Raw genomic sequence first — 18604 nt, forward strand, 5'->3', positions numbered from 1 at the left:
GTGGGGCAGGAGGAAGGCATGAAGCCATGGGAAAGAGGGAGTGCACCTGGACCAGAGCTGCTCCTAGACAGGGTAAGAGGAAAGCTGAGAAACCACCATTGATTTGATAACCTGTAAGTCATTAGAGACCTTTTGAAGAGGGAATTAATTCAGAGGACTGGTGGGGACAAGAGCCTGACTGGGGTGGGTTCAAGAGAGAACGGGAGCAAAGCAACGGTGGCAGGGTGATAGACAGCTCAGAGGAATTTTACTCTCAAGGGGAGTAGAATAAAAGAGAGTTAGCTGGAGAGGGATGTGGGATCAAGAGAGAATTTCTTTAAAGATGAGAACGCTTACAACGGTTTCTGTAGTGAGGGGGATGATGCAGAAGATGATGGTGGAGGGGGGAGAATAGCATGGGCCATGCCCTAGAAGAAGTTGAGGGGTGGACGCCTATTCGTCCACCCACACACTTCGGTCCCTGCTCAATTTCCCCTGCCGCCTGCGCTCAGCCGCCGGGGCTGAGCACTGGGGCAAAGTGGGGACGCTGACACCACCATTGGAGGCGCTGCCCGCTCAGGAGCGGGATACCAGGACACAGCTCATCGCGACAGTCAGCCCTGAGCCGTGGTTGCAGGGCCACAGGCTGCTGACTGCCGGGGGTCAGGGGGTAGGAGTAAGGGCAGGGCCCACAGGTCAGGATCGGGGCCGAGCCAAGGGCCCTTCCACCTCCGTCCGTTGCCATTATTTTCTGCATTCGGTGGAGTGTTCTGCAAACTTAACTTCAAGCTCCCCTGTGTCCTCCTCCACTAACCCCACCTCGAGGTACCCCACCCCCCGCAACTCTCTACCAAATCCGTCCGATTTAGAAATTCTGGAGCCGCCAATGGCTGTGCCTTACGCCAAACTGTGCCTATCTTCACGGCGGCCCTGAGAGGCGAGTATTATTGTCCCATTTTTCCGAGTTGGAAACTAAGGTTCAGAGATGACTGAGGTCCAGATCTGTCTATTTTCCAAGGCGGCTTTCTTTTCATTCCTCCAACGGGAGGCGCAAGGGGCCAGGAGAGCAGCGGGTCGGGCTCCGGGGCAAGGAAGGTGTCCAGCAGCCCAGGCCCCATCCAGGCCCCGCCCCACCAAGGGGACCCAGGAGGGCCGAGTCTTACAGCTCAAAGCAAGATGGGACTTCGTGATTGGGCGGAGCGGAAGGATTGGGTGGGGCTTCCCACCGCCCGAGAGGCCGTGACTCTGACAGGGGCGTGGTAGCTGGCTCCGCCCCCTTACGCGGGCTCAAAGCGGACGGCGGCCACGGGGGCGGGGTCAGAACTCGGGCGGCGGATCCCAACGCTGGTCTTTGGAGCCCGCCGCCGAGCAGCGCCCCGGCGGGGCCGAGCAGGTACATGCGACAGCGCGGGGCGTCTCGGGCAGGACCAGGCGGGGGGCAGAGGCCTACTGGGGACCACAGGGGGTACTGGGGGTCTTAGCCAGCTCTGCGCTTCCTCCGGTGGGCCGGAGCCCCTACCCCCGCCTTCCTGCGGCAAAGCCGGCTGCGGCGGGGCTGATTGGCGCCTGCGCCGCTCCCTACTCCCCGGACTTGGCCAGTGCATGGGGCCCGGGCGGGAGAAACTGAGTCACGTCGGGATGGTAGCAGGCCTGTGTGGGAGGCACCACCCCCACTGAGCTCCAGGATGAATCCCCTTCCTGGCCACGCTTTGGAGTCCCAGCCCCCACCAGCCTCCGCAGGGGCCGCGCCCCCGCGCACCCCCCCCCCCGCCCCCAGCGCCCAGGGGTCCCGCCCTGGCTCCCAGCAGCTTCGACTGGGCCTGGAATGGCTAGGACCAGCTCCAGCCGCCTCCCTCCCCACCCCTCCCCCTCGCGTCCGAAGCCCCTGTGTGCTCCCTCCGCTGGCTCTCCGCACAGTGTCAGCTTACACGCCTTATATAGTCCGAGCAGGCTCCAGTCGAGGCCTGCCTGCCGGGACCTGGGGGCGGGGGGAGAGGAGCGCCGGCTCCGGACTGGCCTTGCCGTCCAGTCCGAGGCTCAAGGTTGGCTTGGGAGGAGGCCGTGCCAAATTAGCCCTGCGGTCCACTCCTGGATGAGAGGAACCTCAAAACTGGATGCGGGCTCCCCTCACCCTCCCAGTTCCTTAGGGAAGGGGGGTTGCCCCTGTCTTTCCAAAGTGAGGTCTGCCAGCTAGTAGCCCAGCCAAACCTAACAAGGTGCCCGCCTACCCGCCCCCTGGGTGTGCTCAGCGTCTGCCTGTGCCTGCCTGGCACTAGTCCGAGGCTGGTGTCCCGTGATGGGCCTGCATGTGCACCCACCATACATCACTCACCTTTTCTCTCCTCTCAGGAGCGGCACCATGGATTCCTTCAAGGTGGTGCTAGAGGGGCCAGCACCTTGGGGCTTCCGGCTGCAGGGGGGCAAGGACTTCAATGTGCCCCTCTCCATCTCCCGGGTGAGCCTAGGTTGAGGCAGGGGCTCTCTCAGGAATCTTTGGGTGCTCAGATCTCCAGTGAGTGATGGGAGGAGTCTGAGCAGGAGTGAACTGAGGCCAGTAGGCCAGGGGGTGTCCAGGTCCAGAGATGTGGGCACCTGCCACAAGGACTCCCAACTAGGCAGATACTAGGAAAGGAGCTCCCACACTTCCACAGCACTGCACTGTACCTGATGCCAGTCCACGAAGCTCCTGGAGCCACCTTCAAGGCTCAGGGAGATGCCATTTCTGGAGGAGGGGAGCCTGAAGTCTCCAGGAAGGGTCTAAGCTGCTTCAGGGAGCAATGCTTGGAGCTGGACCCCAGGCAGGGCACTCTGACTGCAGGATCTCACTTCATCCTCATTGCCACCCAAGGAATAGCAACTGTCATCCTGTTTATCCAGTTGAAATAACTTGGAGAGGTGAAGGGGCTCCTTCAGCAATTCCATGGCAAAGCAGGGATTGGAATTCAGGCACAGGGATGGCCTGCAGTTTTTGTGGGCGGGTGGGTTGCCTCTCCCTAGCCTATGTGAGGACCTTTATCCCAGCCACTGGTCCCATTCAGGATGCAGTGGCCTTTGATCCCAAGCAGGGGTTGGGACGGAGCTCTAGGGCTGTGACTTCAGCTCCCAAGAGCCTGCTCTGGTGGGGGCGGAGCTGGGGGCTGGCTCCTCCCTATGGCAGGGGGATTGCCTTATAAGCCCAAGAATGCAGCCCCATTCTGGGATGGCCAACTGGTGGCTGGAGTCTGCAGAGCTGGAAAAAAGCTGGCCTAGGCCTGGACCCCTGAACCCCATGAGTGGGCCCCTCAGCTGATCACCACCAGGCTGTGGCTCCAGCTGTGGGGTCAGTTGTGGGACACAGAACAAACTGCCTGCCCTGAGAGCACGAGGCCAGCCCTTGGGTTGGTGTCTCTGACTGTGGCCTGGGGGTCAGGAGGGGGTGGGGACTTCCTGTCACCATATCTGCTTGTCCAGAGAGGCCCACCCAGGCTCCTGGTGGGCAGGCAGCTATTGGCAGGAATCCCAGGGCAAGCACAGCCTGGAGGGGGCCAGATGGCCCAGCTAGAGGGGGCCCCAAGGCAGAGTCTGTCAGAGTTGGGCTTGGTGGCCAGGGCAGGCAGGCAGTCACTGTTTCCAGGGACCCTTCCACAGGGTTCCTTGGAAGCTGCCCTACCAGCAAGGTAGCTAAGGGCAGTGGTGTCCCTACCACATACACCCACCCCACACCCAATACTCAAGCCTTGCCAGCCCTGGAAACCTACCCTATACTCCCCTCCCTGGGAAAGTGCTGGCCAATGTGACTGGGACCTTGGCTGACCTCTGAGCCTCAGTTTCTTCATTGGTGGGGATGGGCAACGAAGTAGCCTAAGGGATGGACTTTCAAATGTGGCCTGTTGGGGGCACTCTGAGCCCAGGCTCCCTTGTCAGCAGCCCCAGCATGTGGGTGGGGCCACTAGCCGAGCCCATCCCTGGAGTTGGACCTAGGCCCTGGTGGGTGGGTGTGTGGGGTGGTCTTTTCTGAGCTGGGCTGGCACCCTTTCTCCCCTGACCCCAGCATGGAGGGGGGCAGGGAGGGGCTAGGGCTGGCTGTAGGCCCGGGCCTGGGAGATGAGGTAATGTCTGGGACTTGGGGGTTGGGCTGCTCAGTGGAGCCCTCAGGCTGACTCACCCCCTACTCCATGCAGTGTCCAGCCCTCTGGCTTTTCCCCTCCTTGGTCCCTTGGGCCCTCTTGCTTCTCTCTCCAGACACACCCCGCCCCCCCGCCCCCCCCTTCTGCTTCTGTCTCCACCTCTCTGATCACTCCCCTATCCCTCCTGTGCTTCCTGTCCTCCTCACTCCAGAGAAGGAAATAGTCCCCAGCTCCCCATCCCCTCTCTGGGAGCCAACTGCTCCCACTCAACCTGAGACCCCCACCTCAGGCTTAGCCCACACCTCCCAGGAGCCAGCCAGTGTGGGTGGGGAGTGGCCAGACCACGTTTCCCGTCTACTGACTCACCACGACCTTGAGTAAGTCACTTCCTTGCAAGGGCGTCACTTCCCCATGCCCATTATAAGGGGTTGGATTGGACTAGAGGTAAGATAGGGGATCCAAGCCCTAAACCCAGCTAGGAGGTCAGGGGGTCTTTCCAGCCAGAGAGCTGACCTCTGAGTTGGGCCCCAGCTCTCAGCAGAGATGGCCTGGTAGGGTGGGGCCTTAGGGTCAGGGTCCTGGCCTTGCCTCTTGAGTTGCTAGCTTGGCGACTTGAAGCAAGTTACTTAACCTCTCTGTTTTTCCATGTGTAAAATAGGTATATTCCCAGACTCTACTCCACAGGGTTGTTGAAGGATTCAGTGTGTGGCAGTACTAGGTACTCAATAAAAGTAAGCTGCTATTACCATTTAGCAGGTGAAGAAAGGGCCACCCAGCTGTCTTACCCTTCTAACTTCCCAAGCATGAAATAGAACCATCAAACCCAGGTCTCCCTCCTTGCCCTAGTGCCATTAGTCTCTGCATCTGGTCCCTCTGCCATCTCTCTGGAACCCCTTACGTCCTCTCTCCCTGCCTCAACTGAGTCTGAGCATCAGCCTACCTCATGAGCCTCATGGGGCCACAGGAAGCCTGTACCCCTCAAATCTCACAGTGTGAATCTACCTCCCAGCACTTCCCCACAAGCCTGCTCAATGCCAGGCCCCTTGCCAGATGGCCAGGCAGCCCTGTGGGCTTAGACTTAAGAACAGCAGTGCCACTCCTGCCTGTGTTGCTGCCACTAGGCTAGAGTGCTGGGAGGGCCCAGTTGGGTTCTTCAGCATCACCTCTATCTGGACCCTGGCAAATACCCCACCCCGGGCCTTAAAACTGCTGTTGGTTCCTCCTAATCTCAAGGCCAATTCCTGGTTCCTTCCAGCATTTGAGGCCTTCATAAATAGCTGGACTCTCTCACACCACAGGCAGCCCATCCCACTCTCCTTTCGCCAAAGCCCACCACTTCCCAGAAGTCATCCTGATGGTTTCAGCTTATGCTGGTGGTGACCATTCCTTCCAGCCTAGTATTGCTTCTCATTTGCCATGGGAACCAGGGATTCACAACTCAGAGCCTGAAGGATTGGGGGGAGAGGGTGATGTGGCAGTTGAGGGCATGGGGGTGACATCCATATTTATTTACAACCTATGAAGCCCCAGCTGACATTTTGGACCCCATTCAGTCACACTGATCACTGGGAACCTAGAGGTGATGGGGCCTATTCCTGGCGCTCAAAGTGTTCCGGTAGATCCCTGCAGATGGCCCCAGGACAGGGTGCTAGGAGTGTAAGAGGTCAATGAGAGCACCCAACAGTGCTCAGGGAGGTACTTGCCACACGCACAAGCCAGAGGGCATGTCTGGTGGGTGGAATGGCCTGGGCGAGAGGCCAGCAGGGGCCTCAAAATGCTGCGGCTGGAGCTGAGAAGCTTGGGTTTTAGCCTGAAGGTGGCTGCTTGTTGATGTCAGCAGTTTCTGGACTGTGGGGAGGGTCCCTGGAGGTGAACGAATAACTAAGCAGGGTGATTGGGGCGATGGTGAAGCTCACGTGAGCCCCAGCCCCTTCCAGATGGCTTTAGTATGCAGCAGCTGCCCAAATATGCTGAATGAAGAGGCCTCTGGGTTCTGCAAGTGGGGCAGCTAAGGAAAGGCAGGGTTGGCTGCTGTTGGCCTGAGTTTGGCCTGCAGAGCCTTGGGCCTCCACGATCCTCTGTCTCTCCATAGCTCACTCCTGGAGGTAAAGCTGCGCAGGCCGGCGTGGCCGTGGGCGACTGGGTGCTGAGTATCGATGGCGAGAATGCAGGGGGCCTCACACACATCGAAGCCCAGAACAAGATCCGTGCCTGCGGGGAGCGCCTCAGCCTGGGTCTCAGCAGGTATGCGGGCGCTGAGCAGGCCTGGCAGGTGGGCACTCCATTGGGACTGCCCATCAACACCCCTTTCCCTTCTCTTTTAGGGCCCAGCCGCCTCAGAGCAAACCGCAGAAGGTATGTGAGGGGCTTGGGACATCTGGGCGGCAGGAGGGGTGGGATTGAATGTCCGGGCTGACGTGCCCTCCCTGGTGCAGCCTTGGTACCCCCCATCCCAGGCCGGGAGTAGAGGGTGGAGGCTAGAGCTGGGGAGTCTGGGGACTGGGAGTTGGGCCGGGGGCTGCCGCACGGTCAGGGTACCACGCGTACCACGCGTATCTGCCTGTCTGTCCGTCTGCCTGTCTGCCTCCCGCCGGCCTGTGCTGCAAGCTGCACTAGTCCGCCCTCGCCCTCGGGCCGCGTGGGCTGAGATCATCGCTCCCAAATGGGCCCCTTGAAACCCGAGTCGCCCCTTCCCCGTAGCCTCAGGCCAGATGTGTGGGGGTGGGGCTGGAGCGCCGCAGTCCTCTCCGCGCCAGGGGGGGCATCCCACTCTAGCCAGGTCCCCGCCCCTGCCCGCCCTGCCCGCTCTGTCTCCGCCCAGGCCCTGGCCCCCGCCGCGGACCCCCCGCGGTACACCTTTGCACCCAGCGCCTCCCTCAACAAGACGGCCCGGCCCTTCGGGGCCCCCCAGCCTGCTGACAGCGCCCCGCAGCAGAATGGGTACGTCCATCCTGCCCGCCCACATCCCTCCTGCCCGCCCACCGCCCACGCCATCTGTCCACAGCCCCACGCCCGCCCGCTGCCCGCTGCTGCTCAGTCTGCGCTGCGCCCCAGCCCGGCCGGAACCGTGCGGCAGCGACCCCTGGCGGCCGGGGCGGGGACTGCAGGCACAGGGCCCCTCCGAGGGTGTGGCTCCTGCCTGGGCACTGTCCTCCTGGAGGCTCTGAACGAGGCAGCGCCCCCTCGCCGGTGGCCTGGGGTTGGGGTTTAGTGTCGGGCCATCTGAGCCCTAGACACTCAGTGCAGCCTTGCCTCAAGCTATTCTGACCCCTTGCCATCTTTCTTCCTCCCCTTGTCTATTTCTTTGTTCTTTTATCTGTCCATGTGTCTATTTCCTTCACAGGTGCAGACCCCTGACAAGTCAGTGAGCCCCCTCTGCCTGTCCCTCTCTTTCTTCCTTTTGGCACTCTGGGTGGTGGCCCCTCCCCACCCTGGCTGCCCTCCTCTCACCTTGATTGCCCTCCTCCCCTCTCACTTACCTATCCAACCTCCCACCCAGCAGGGCCCTGGCCTTGCCCTTCCCCACTCTGCCATCACCATAGCCCACATGTACCAAAGCTGGGGAGGGGCTGCCCCCGCTGCCCACCCCAGCATGAGGTTCTGAGCCACACCCTCCCCACAGACAGCCGCTCCGACCGCTGGTCCCAGACGCCAGCAAGCAGCGGCTGATGGAGGACACGGAGGACTGGCGGCCAAGGCCTGGGACAGGCCAGTCCCGTTCCTTCCGCATTCTCGCCCACCTCACGGGCACCGAGTTCAGTAAGTGCCATACCAGGGCAGGGCAGACTCTCTTCCTGGCCCCCAACCCGGGCCTGGGCTTAGCTGGAGCCTGCTCCGGCACCCCGTGACCCTCTGCCAGGGCTCAGGGCTGGGGTGGCCTTCTGTCTGCTCTTGGTCAATGCCTGCCTCTGCCCTCTCAGTGCAAGACCCGGATGAGGAGCATCTGAAGAAATCAAGGTAACAGGACGAGCTCCAGCCCCTCTTTCTCACTTCCTGCCTCTCCCATTCCACCCACCACCCTGTGTCTGCTCCTGGCCATCCCTAGCCAGGCTTCTCCATTCTCCTTCCTTTCTTCCGTCCTCCCTCCCTTCCTCCCTTCCTCCCTTCCTCCCATCTCTCCTTCCTTCCACTTTCTCCTCCTTCTCTCTCTGCCCCTCAGGGAAAAGTATGTCCTGGAGCTGCAGAGCCCACGCTACACCCGCCTCCGGGACTGGCACCACCAGCGCTCTGCCCACGTGCTCAACGTGCAGTCGTAGCTTGGCCCTCGCCGGCCGGCTGCCCTCTCTGCCTCTCTCTTTCTGTTCCTCCTCCCAGGGCAACCACCCCCCCCCGCCTTGGTGCCTCCAGCTTCTGCCTACCTCACCCCTCCCCTTCCTGCCCCTGGACTGAGCCTCCTACTGGCCTGGCCTCGGCTGCCCTCCTGGCACAGGGCCCGGCTCCATCTGACACTGTCTTCACTCTTTGCCCTATGGTACTGCTGTCTGCCAGGTCTGTGCTGGCTTAGGCATGAAAATAAACATGCTCGGCCCTGCTTTTTCTGCCTCTGTCTTCTATCTTTGTGGGCTTGGTTTGCATTTGGGGTAAGGGGGTGTTAGATGGATAAAATCCAGTATAGGCCCTGCCAGCCTGAGTCTCAGTGGGTGGGGGTACCCAGCAAAGGGGGCCCTGCCATCAGAAGAAGACCCAAGAGTTGCCCCAGAAGTGAGAGCCCTGCTCCACCTCCCAGCCCTGTGCCACAGACCAGCCAGCTGGAACCTGGCTAGGAGAAGCTGCCCTACCCATCCCTACCCCAGTGGGACCTGGAGTCCAACCCAGCAGCTCTCATGCACCCACGCATCTCCCATGGGGCCAGCAGGACCAAGGTTGGGGGGTGGAGCCATGCCAGGAGCCTCAGCCATGCAGGGCCTTGAATGGCAGATCTTACAGCCAGGTGCCCAGGACAGAAGCCCCAGCCCCAGCTTCAGCTACACCCCAGGAGCCCTGGCCTGGTGAGAGAGAGTGGGCTTGGGCCTGGGGAAGGGTGGGTAGCCTCCAGAAGCATGGGGGTGGGCCCCTCCAAGCTGCCCCGGGGTCTCCCCACGGTCCTGTGGCGTCCCTGGGCAGCCCCCTGGAGTCACTTTCCTGGCCTTGGCAGGCCCTACCACCCCCAGCCCCACCAGCCGCCCGCCCTGGGCTGTGGACCCTGCGTTCGCTGAGCGCTACGCCCCGGACAAGACCAGCACGGTGCTGACCCGGCACACCCAGCCAGCCACACCCACGCCCATGCAGAACCGCACCTCCATTGTGCAGGCTGCCGCTGGAGGGGGCCCCGGAGGCGGCGGTGGCAGCAATGGCAAGACTCCCGTGTGCCACCAGTGCCACAAGGTCATCCGGTGGGTGGCCCTGTTCCTTTCCTACCGTGGTCTTTCCTGACCTCAAGTCGAGCCCTGGTGTCCTTCTGATCTCTGCTCCCCCATCTATCTCCCCACTCATCTCAGCCGCCCCTGCGGGAGGATGAGGATTCGGTTCCCTATTGGAGTGAGGGTAGGGACCTGGGCTGGTTCCTCAGATTCTGAATCCCACACTCTTTACCCGCAGCCCACCCGTCGTTAGCCTCTGTTCAGCATTTGCCCTGGTGAAATGGAGGAAGTGCCAATGACACAGCCAAGCTGCAGCCCTAGACTCCCTGCTCTCTGGGCAAGGAAGGGCCTCCCCTTCCCAGCCCCTCTGCCCCTCTGCCCCTCTGCCCCTCTCCTTCCTGCTCTCTTGGTCTCTCTCTGCTAAGCCTCTGAAGTCCCTCCCTCTCTGCACTGCTCCCCGGGGCCCAGCAGAGTCACACAGCCCCCCAGAATCAGTATGACAGTGTGCCTTCTTAGTTCTCATCCCAGGCCCTGCACTGCTCTAGATTCCTGTCAGCTCTTAGGCTCTGTGAAGCACCCCCTCCTTCAGACATCCCCATTTACCTGGGACCTGCAGGGCCTTCCCCAGGCCAGATGGAACAGGCAAGCAAGACAGGGTGGGCACCAGGCTCAGCTCAAGTGCCCACTGGTCTTCAGGGCTCACGGGCACTCCAGGCCTCCTGCCCCCACCAGGGCACCAATTCCTTGGGTTCAACTTATTAGGCCCAAATCAGCAGCTCTCACCCAGTGTAACCTTCCTCCCTTTTCCAACACCGCCCTTCTCCCTCATTTCCTGTCATCAAAACAGTGCAGCTTTGTCTCTCTTGCTGTGTGACCTTGGGCAAGTCACCTCCCAAGCCTGTTTTCTCCCCTATTTGGAGATGGAGAGAAAGAACTTTCCCTTCAAGGCTTCATAGTAGGTGTTGGGTAAACCCCGTGGGGTTCTGGCCAGGAACCCCGACTTCGTTTGCATCCATTCCTGCTCACTGCCCTTGCCTCCCGCCAGGGGCCGCTACCTGGTGGCGCTGGGCCACGCGTACCACCCCGAGGAGTTTGTGTGCAGTCAGTGTGGGAAGGTCCTGGAAGAGGGTGGCTTCTTCGAGGAAAAGGGCGCCATCTTCTGCCCACCCTGCTATGACGTGCGCTATGCACCCAGCTGTGCCAAATGCAAGAAGAAGATCACTGGCGTGAGTGGGGCTGGCGGGTGGCTGGGAAGGCAAGTCTGACCCTTGAGCGTTGAGGAGTGTTGTTGAGCAACTCCTGAGCCTGGGAGCTCTCCCTGCAGGAGCCTATTGGAACCTTACCAGCCTAACAGTCGGGCTGCTATATTGACCTTACTTTTCATTAATCAGGATCCTCTTAACAAATGACCTAATTCCTACTCAAAAGGGCTCAAGCAAGAGAGTGTTGGCACAAATAATCAGAAAGGCTGAGGGGTGCTAACTTCAGGCCCAGCTGAATGCGTATCCCGAGGTCATCAGGAGTCTTTCTACTACTTGCCTCTGGTTTCATCTTTGTTGGCATCGTTCCCAGCATGCTTTTCCCTAGAAAGCGGCCAAGATGGTGCCACAGTGGCTCCAGGGTTACATCTCCCCAGGTTAGCACTACAAAGTGAAAGAGAGCATCTTTGTGCCAGTTGCTGTATCACGAGTCCCAGTGCTGATGCCCATTGGCCTGGCTTGCTTCACATGCCCATCTCTGAACCAAGCCCCATGACTCTAATTGGCCAGGCCTGGGTGACACCCCCTCCTGGAGTGGGGGCTGGTGGCCTTGCCTGAACCACAGGACTGGTTCCTTGAAAATAAAACCAGGATGACATTACCCAAAGAAGAGAGGTAAGTGCTAGTCAGGCCAAAACAAGAGACGGCTGCCGTGTGGGGATTGCATTCAGCTTTGGTAATAGAAAACCCCACTACAGAGGTTGAAACAGAAGGAGTAATATTTACTTCAATCACAAGAATTCCAGGGGTGGAATAGCAGCTCAAGGATGCCTTTGGGCTTTTCCTCTTTTTAAGTTCCGAAACCCTTAGCATGTAGATCTTTGTCCTCAAATGTATTGTATCATGGTTGCCAGATAAATGGTTGGGGCAGATGCTTTCTTTTAATGAGGTTTTGCCTTTTGACTCCGGAAGAAAAACCAGGAACTTGCATCTTTATCTCAGTTGTTGGAATTGTTATCCTGTGAGCACCTGGGCCATGGGGGAAGCTGGCAAATCCAGTATTTTAACTTCTGTCTTCTGTAAGAGAGAAAGGCAAAAGAGAAGGGGGTTGTGACAGGCTTTTGGGAGGCTAATGCACAGTGTATGCCGCCCCTAGTACATATGAAAACGGAAACTCTGAAAGATGACTTGATGGGCTTGAAGGACACAGGACTATTGATTTGCAAAGCCAGAAATTTAGGCTCAAAAACTTGTGATTCAAAATCCTGTTCTTCGGGCTTCCCTGGTGGCTCAGTGGTTGAGAGTCCGCCTGCCGATGCAGGGGACAGGGGTTCGTGCCCCAGTCCAGGAGGATCCTGCATGCCGTGGAGTGGCTGGGCCTGTAAGCCATGGCCGCTGAGCCTGCGCGTCCGGAGCCTGTGCCCTGCAACGGGAGAGGCCACAGCAGTGAGAGGCCCACGTAACGCAAAAAAAAAAAAAAAAAAAAATCCTGTTCTTCCTGCTGAGGCTAAATATGCAGCATAGCCTGGCCTGGTCTCCTGCAGGGCAACCTAGCTGCCACCCAGAACTGGGCTTGGGACTTGGGTCAGCACATCTCATGGGTTAAGAGTGATGCACTACCTACCTTCTCCCATTCGTTCTCTTTACTGAGTGTGAGCAGTGTGCCCCACGCTAGGGACACCTGGTGAAGAGACAGGCGTGGCCCTGCCCCCAGGAGCTCACACAGAGGAAGGGGACTCTGAGGGTGTCAGGGGCTGAGCAGCCTGAGGAAAGGGGAGCATAACAGGCAGGGTGACAAGTTGAGGGGGTTTCAGTTGTACCTGTATGGAGACTGAAGTCCAGAGAGAGGCAGAAATTGCCCAAGGCTGCAGAGCATGAGGGCCGAGCCAGAGCAGCCCCAGGCACTGCTGACTTTCAGCTTGGGCTCTTCTTGCCACTCATGCTTCTCCCCATTTCTGGATTCATAGGCAGAGCTTCCAGATGTGGCTAGAGAGCTCTGCAGTGATGGTCATGTTAGTGACGATTACCTTGACCGCAAGTGATAGATAAAATAATGGCGGCTATTACTCACCTAAGAAAGTCCAGAGGTGGGCAATCTGGGACTTGTAGGCAGATCCAGGCTCCTGGATCTTGTTTCTCGGACATTCTCAACATTGGCTTACTTACCACTCATAGTCCGAGATGCCGCTTGAGCTTCAGGCAAAACTTCCACATTTCAACCAGCAGGATGTTGGAACGAGAAGAGGGGTGAAAGGCTCTTGGGAGCCATCTGTAGAAGATGCTGCCACCCAGCCCTTCTGCTTCCATCCTATTGCCCAGAACTCAATCGCATGACCACACTGAGCTGCAAGGGAGGCTGGGAAATAGAGTCTGGTATAGATATGTGCCCAGCAAAAAATGGGGATTCCATCAGTAGACTGGAAGGGAAGAAAGGATATTATCACAGTCTTGTGTTGTGGGTCATTTAATATGTGTAGGCATCCAGCTAATCATACTACGAAGTCAGTTTGATTATTCTCATCTTACAGATGAGGAAATTTTGCCCAAGATCACAGTAATTTCTCCACCAGCCTAGGCCATACCCTGTTGGACTGTTCTAGCAGAACGGGCTGGATCCCAGGACCTTTCTTAAGCTGGCATCTGGGTTTGTTTCCCACAGATCAAGGCCCTTCTGTTCGCTGATGGCCCTGCCTGTGTTGCACGGCACTCTTGTCCCTCCCTGCCCCAGTTTTGGGTGGGCAGGGTTATCACCCAGGCCGCAGATGAGGAGGCAAGGCTCACAGAGCCTGACTGGCTCCTGGGTCCTAGAGTAAACCCAGAGTAAGGTGGCAAGCCCTGCTCCTGCCCCAGCCCAGGCCAGTGGTTCCACAGTGTGGCCCAGGGGCCCTCAGCTTCCCCTCTTGGGCCTGACAGACCCCAGGAAGCTCCTACCTCACCCTCCCACGGGGCAGGAAGCTAACCTTCCCAGTTTACCACGCACTTCGGGCTCTGCCTGTGCCTGGTGCTTGGGACTATGCCTGCTCTCGGAGCTCAGAGTGGAGCATGGGGAGAGAAACACAGGACAATCAGGTTGTTTCAGCAGAGTTGGAGGGGACACATTAGAGGGGACCCGTCCCCTGGTCTGGGGACCCTCTGGAACACTATGCTCTCAAGGCTCACCACTCACCACCAGCCCCCCTCACTCTGTGCTCCAGCCACATGGGCTTCTCCATTTTGCCAGCGTGCTGTTCCCTTTCAGGGCCTTTGCACAGGCTGTCCTCTGCTAGGAGTACTCTTTAGCACTTTCTTTACCTCATTTCTTCTCATCCGGGACTCAAATAGCACTTCCTCAGGGGCACTTTCCCTGATACCCACCCTCCCCACCAACCCAGGCTCCCCACTGTTTGCTCACTACCTTCCAGTCCTGTTGTCCCATCTCTTCCCCAGGGTGAACTTCATGGGTTGGGACCAGGGCTGTTTTGCTTACACATTATGCTGTGCCCCATATATAGGAAGTGGTCAATTAACACTTGAAAAAGTGGATGGAAGTGGCCTCTAAGCTGAACTTAAAACATGAGTAGGAATTAGTTTGGAGAAGGATCAGGGGAAAGTGCTCCAAGAGGAGGAAAGAGCTGTGTCACAAGGCAACACCCAGGGAGGATGTGAGATGAGGCAGAAGTGGGGGCAGGGGCCATGTTAGAAGTTCAGAGCTGGGGACTGCTGAGGTCAGGTGTGCCTGGTAAGCTTCCCCGGGGCAGGGGGAGACAGCTAGAGGAGGAGAACTGAGCTGCTGGCCCTGGATCAGCATGGTGGGATGGGAGAGGCAGATAGATTTAGGAAGCTTTGGGCATAAGAGGGAAAACTGGCTCATGGGTTCTTCTGGATACTGGCAGAGACCTGCCTCCCTGCCCACGCTTCCACTGGGCCCAGCTCTGGGCTACCCATGCTCCTGCCAAGACCCTGTTCTGTGGGGTCACAGCCAAGTTCCTTCCCCCAACCCTTTGTCTTATCCTTGCAAAGAGGCAACACCAGGCAGTGGGAAGAGCCAGCTTTGTAGCAAGCCAGACTTGGGCTCAAAACACATTTCCACCATCTATTGGCTGTATGACCTGGGGCAAGTCACTTTCTCTGGGCCTCACTAAAATCGGGGTGGCAGTAACTTCCTGGCCAGGGTGGTTGAGAGGTATATGTGAGATGTGACATTTTTTTTTTTTTTCTACTCCACACAGCTTGTGGGATTTTAGTTCCCCGACCAGGGATCAAACCTGGGCCCTCAGCAGTGAGAACATGGAGTCCTAACTACTGGAATGCCAGGGAATTCCCATGACAGATTTTATAGAGGTCACACGGGCCAGCTGAGAGCTAGGTGCTTCCCACGCTTATGTCTTACTTGGTCCACACTGTTTCATTTTTAAATTAATGGCCAACATTGAAAAACTGGATTTGACTTTAACACCTAGATCTCCACCTGAGCCTTCCAGGCGTTCCTGAACGAGGTGGTCACCACCACCCCTGTGGGGAGAACAGGTGCTCTCCCACAGCACAGTCCCCACCTGGCCCTGGCAGGCACTGGGTCTGGGACCCCTGGCTTCAGATGTGGGACCATCTTTACAACACCCCTGCAAAGCTAGGATTAGGCTCTCAGTTCAAAAGGGAAGGAGCCAAATGTCAAGAGAAGGGAAAGCTGTTGGGCAAGCCACCCAGCTAAGGTCTGGCTGAACCCAAAGATCTGATCCCCCTCTGGGCTCCACACTGCCTTCTGCCTGCTCCAGATAGGAATGCTGCTGCCCTGGTTGGCCCGAGGGTCCCAGCCCCAGGGAAAGCTCAGCCCACCAGCAGCCTCTGCTTTGGCAGGCCTCCAGCGGAGCAGGTTAACTCAACTCACGAGCACTTGTGATGCATACCCATGGACCAGGCACTGTTGGGATATACCTGCTAACAGAACAGTTGGTATTTCATGGCCTCCTGGACCTTACACTGGATCAGGAAGAAGGGGGTGGGGAGCAGACAATAAGCAATGACAAAATAGGTAAATTACCTGGTAGTATGTTAATACGGAAAAAAGGAAAGCACTATTGGGAGTGTGGCTTTGGGAAGGAGGGTTGGCCTATGAACTGTTGGTGTCAGAGTGGGCCTCATGGAGAAGGTGACCTTTGAGCAGAAACTTGAAGGAGGTGAGGGGTGAGCCTTGCAGGTATCTGGTGCAGATCAGTCCAGGTAGAGGGGACAGCTGGTGTGAAGCCCCAAGACGGTGTGCCTGGTGTGTCAACCATGGATGAGAGGCCGTGTGGGGAGAGCAGAGGGACGGAGGCCAGACTTGCTGGCCTCTGGGCCCTTCCCAGGGCTTTGGCTTTTGCTCAGAGAAATGTGGACTAGGCAGGAATTGGAGCAGAGAAGGATGTGGTCTGGCACAGGTTGATAGCAGTCTGTAGGGGCAGAGAGGGAGGAGCACAGAAGCCAGTTTCATGCAGTCATCCAGGTCAGAGGTGCCCAAGGCTCACATCTCACATCAGGGAGGCTGTGAGAAGTGGTCAGAAAATGGATGCCTCTTGAAGGTGGACCCAGCAGGATTTCCTGGTGGACCTGAAGTGAGGTGTGGGAGAAAGCAGGGAATTTGGCCCATGCGGATGGAGTTGCCGTCAACTGAGATGGAGACAGCTGTGGGAATGCGAGAGGTTTGGGGTGCAGAGATTGGGAGCTGAGCTTTAGACGTGGCGTGGTGGACAGCCACGGGGAGACCTCAGGGTTGGAGAAAGAAAGTAGCAGCAATGTGTGTGCAGATGTAACATTTACCCTGAAAGAAAGAGGACCCAAGCCTGCTTCCTATGTCGCTGGCTCTGGAGAGGAGGGTGTTGAGCTGCCAAGTGACTGTCGCTTCCTCCCAGGAGATCATGCACGCCCTGAAGATGACCTGGCACGTGCATTGCTTCACCTGTGCGGCCTGCAAGACACCCATTCGGAACAGGGCCTTCTATATGGAGGAGGGGGCCCCCTACTGCGAGCGAGGTATCGGGTGGAACAGGCAAGGAGGCGGGGCTGGGTGAGGGGGCGGGGCGCGGGCAGGGGAGAACCCAGGGTCCCCTTCCTCTCCGTGTGTCTCCAGACTATGAGAAGATGTTTGGCACAAAATGCCGAGGCTGTGACTTCAAGATCGATGCCGGGGACCGCTTCCTGGAGGCGCTGGGCTTCAGCTGGCACGATACATGCTTCGTGTGCGCGGTGAGTGCCCCTCCTCCGACTCAGGCCCCGCCCCCAAAGCCCTGTGTTCTTCACCAGCCTCCCTCCCACCCCTGCCTCTGGGATTCCTAAGAGGTTGGGAAGGGGCCTCTCTTGCCACCTCCAACCCCATGTAACTGGACCTTGGCTGTTCCCAGATATGTCAGATCAACCTGGAAGGAAAGACTTTCTACTCCAAGAAGGACAAGCCCCTTTGCAAGAGCCACGCCTTCTCCCACGTGTGAGCCCCTCCCACCCACTGCTGCCCACTCCGCCCTGTCCAGCTGGAGGGGTTGCTGGTTCTGGAGTCATCGCCCCAGATTTCTGGGTAGGGCCAGCAAAAGTTGCCCAACCCCGACTCTTGGCCTGAGCCTGCGGTTCCCTGAGCCCCTGCCCACCCACTTCACCTCCCCCCACTCCCTCCACCACCTCCGCACACTGGTGCTGGCCACACCGGCCCCTCTTCACGTCCAGTGCCACAATAAACCTGTATGCAGCTGTGTCCGGTGTGCACTTCCCCCTACGCGTCAAGAAAGGTGGGATCTGAGGCATGTAGCAGGGTGGAGATTAAGTTTTCCAGGGCTTACCATCCTGGTGGTCCTGTGATGGGGACATGGAGGACTCTCAGTCAGCAGGAGGAGGCAAAGGGGAATCGCATGTGCCGGGCCCAGGACCCGCAGAAGTCGGGGGAAGCTGGGCTGGCCTGGCGTGGAGGTCAGAGAAGAGGAGTTGAGGGGCATCCTCAGGGATGGGACATGGAAAACAGTACACCAGAGTGAGGGCCTAGAGGGACCGCTGCCATCTGTATGCTGCAGGCAAAGAAGGTGGGGCTGGAGAGGGCAGCCCTCCAGTCCTGGGAAGCCACAAGTGCCAGGACAAGGAGCCAGGACTGCTTCCTGAGGGCAAGGTGGCGGTGGGGAGATCAGGGCACAGAAGTGTTCAGATCTGTGTTGTAGAAAAAGCCCCGAGAGCCGCGAGTGGGGTGAACAGAGGAGAGAGACTGGGAGGAGGGGCAGGACTCAGGGGAAGAGAAGAGCAACAAGCCCAAAGGCAGAGATGGGATCCAGTGACAGGTCCCAGGGAGCCCAGAGTGGAGGCCTGGGATGAGAGGTGAGGAGAGGAAGGAAGGCAGGTTTTCTAGACATCTGGAGTATACCAGTCATTCCTCACATCATCTTACATCATCCTCCCAGCAACACTGAGGTGCCTGCAGTTATTTTATAGATGAAAGCTTAGGAGACCTGACCAAAGTCACACAGCTGCTGAGCCATTAGCCAGATTAGAAGGCAGGCACGAAGCTGGCTGCACTGTCCTGGGACGGGCCGGCACTGAGTGCCACGCTCCAGGGATGCTCCTTCGGAAGCTTACTTCTGTCTGCTACCTCAAAACCTGGAGGCTATGGTGGTGGCCCCATCTTTCCCTGGGGTCTCTTGCTTCCCACTGGTGCCCTCCACTACCCCAGGGGGACTGTCATTTCTCCTGTTCCAAGTTTGGACTGGAGAGGGACTGAGGAAAGGCCCCAAACTAGGCCAAGACAATTCAGTGTGCCCATGGCCACCTGTCCTCCAGGGCTCCCTTGGCATGAGGAACCTCAGCACATCTAAAGTTGTTGGCATCCTCAACAGGTGCTTGGGCCTGTCCTCTTTAAGAGAAGTGAAGGGCCTCTCTGTTGTGTTCTCTCGAGGACCCCTGGAGCATGAGTGCAGGGCTTCCTGTGTTATTGGGTTGGCCAAAAAGTTCATTCGGGTTTTTCCAATTTCATGTCGTCTTGCCAGAGCCTAGAACA

General features: G+C 58.3%; 1 protein-coding gene across 6 annotated transcripts; it reads left to right on the plus strand.

The window, feature by feature from the left end:
* The first annotated feature begins 1270 nt into the window (after positions 1 to 1270).
* Positions 1271 to 17318, plus strand: PDLIM7 (PDZ and LIM domain 7). Of its 6 annotated transcripts, none has more exons than XM_007102887.4 (13): positions 1271 to 1372; positions 2329 to 2434; positions 6178 to 6329; positions 6410 to 6440; positions 6907 to 7025; positions 7708 to 7844; positions 8006 to 8042; positions 9003 to 9073; positions 9220 to 9457; positions 10470 to 10650; positions 16488 to 16608; positions 16706 to 16821; positions 16977 to 17318. In XM_007102887.4, the coding sequence occupies exons 2-13, from the start codon at positions 2339 to 2341 to the stop codon at positions 17061 to 17063; spliced, it is 1386 nt and encodes a 461-aa protein (XP_007102949.1). In that variant the 5' UTR covers positions 1271 to 1372; positions 2329 to 2338; the 3' UTR covers positions 17064 to 17318. The 6 variants fall into 6 exon arrangements, with proteins under 6 accessions (XP_007102949.1, XP_007102950.1, XP_007102951.1 ...); XM_007102888.4 differs by having other exon boundaries at positions 9012 to 9073; XM_007102889.4 differs by lacking the exon at positions 6907 to 7025 and adding an exon at positions 7429 to 7445.
* Positions 17319 to 18604: the final 1286 nt, after the last annotated feature.

The sequence above is a fragment of the Physeter macrocephalus genome, unplaced genomic scaffold (genome assembly GCF_002837175.3).
Source record: "Physeter macrocephalus isolate SW-GA unplaced genomic scaffold, ASM283717v5 random_366, whole genome shotgun sequence".
NCBI lineage: Eukaryota > Metazoa > Chordata > Mammalia > Artiodactyla > Physeteridae > Physeter > Physeter macrocephalus.

Bases quoted from the DNA above. Each gene is read 5' to 3' on its own strand.
- PDLIM7 (XM_007102887.4), top strand. From the start codon at position 2,339: ATGGATTCCTTCAAGGTGGTGCTAGAGGGGCCAGCACCTTGGGGCTTC. The intron at 9,074-9,219 runs GTGAGAGAGAGT...TGGCCTTGGCAG, and splicing joins ACCCCAGGAGCCCTGGCCTG to GCCCTACCACCCCCAGCCCC. The intron at 9,458-10,469 runs GTGGGTGGCCCT...GCCTCCCGCCAG, and splicing joins CAGTGCCACAAGGTCATCCG to GGGCCGCTACCTGGTGGCGC.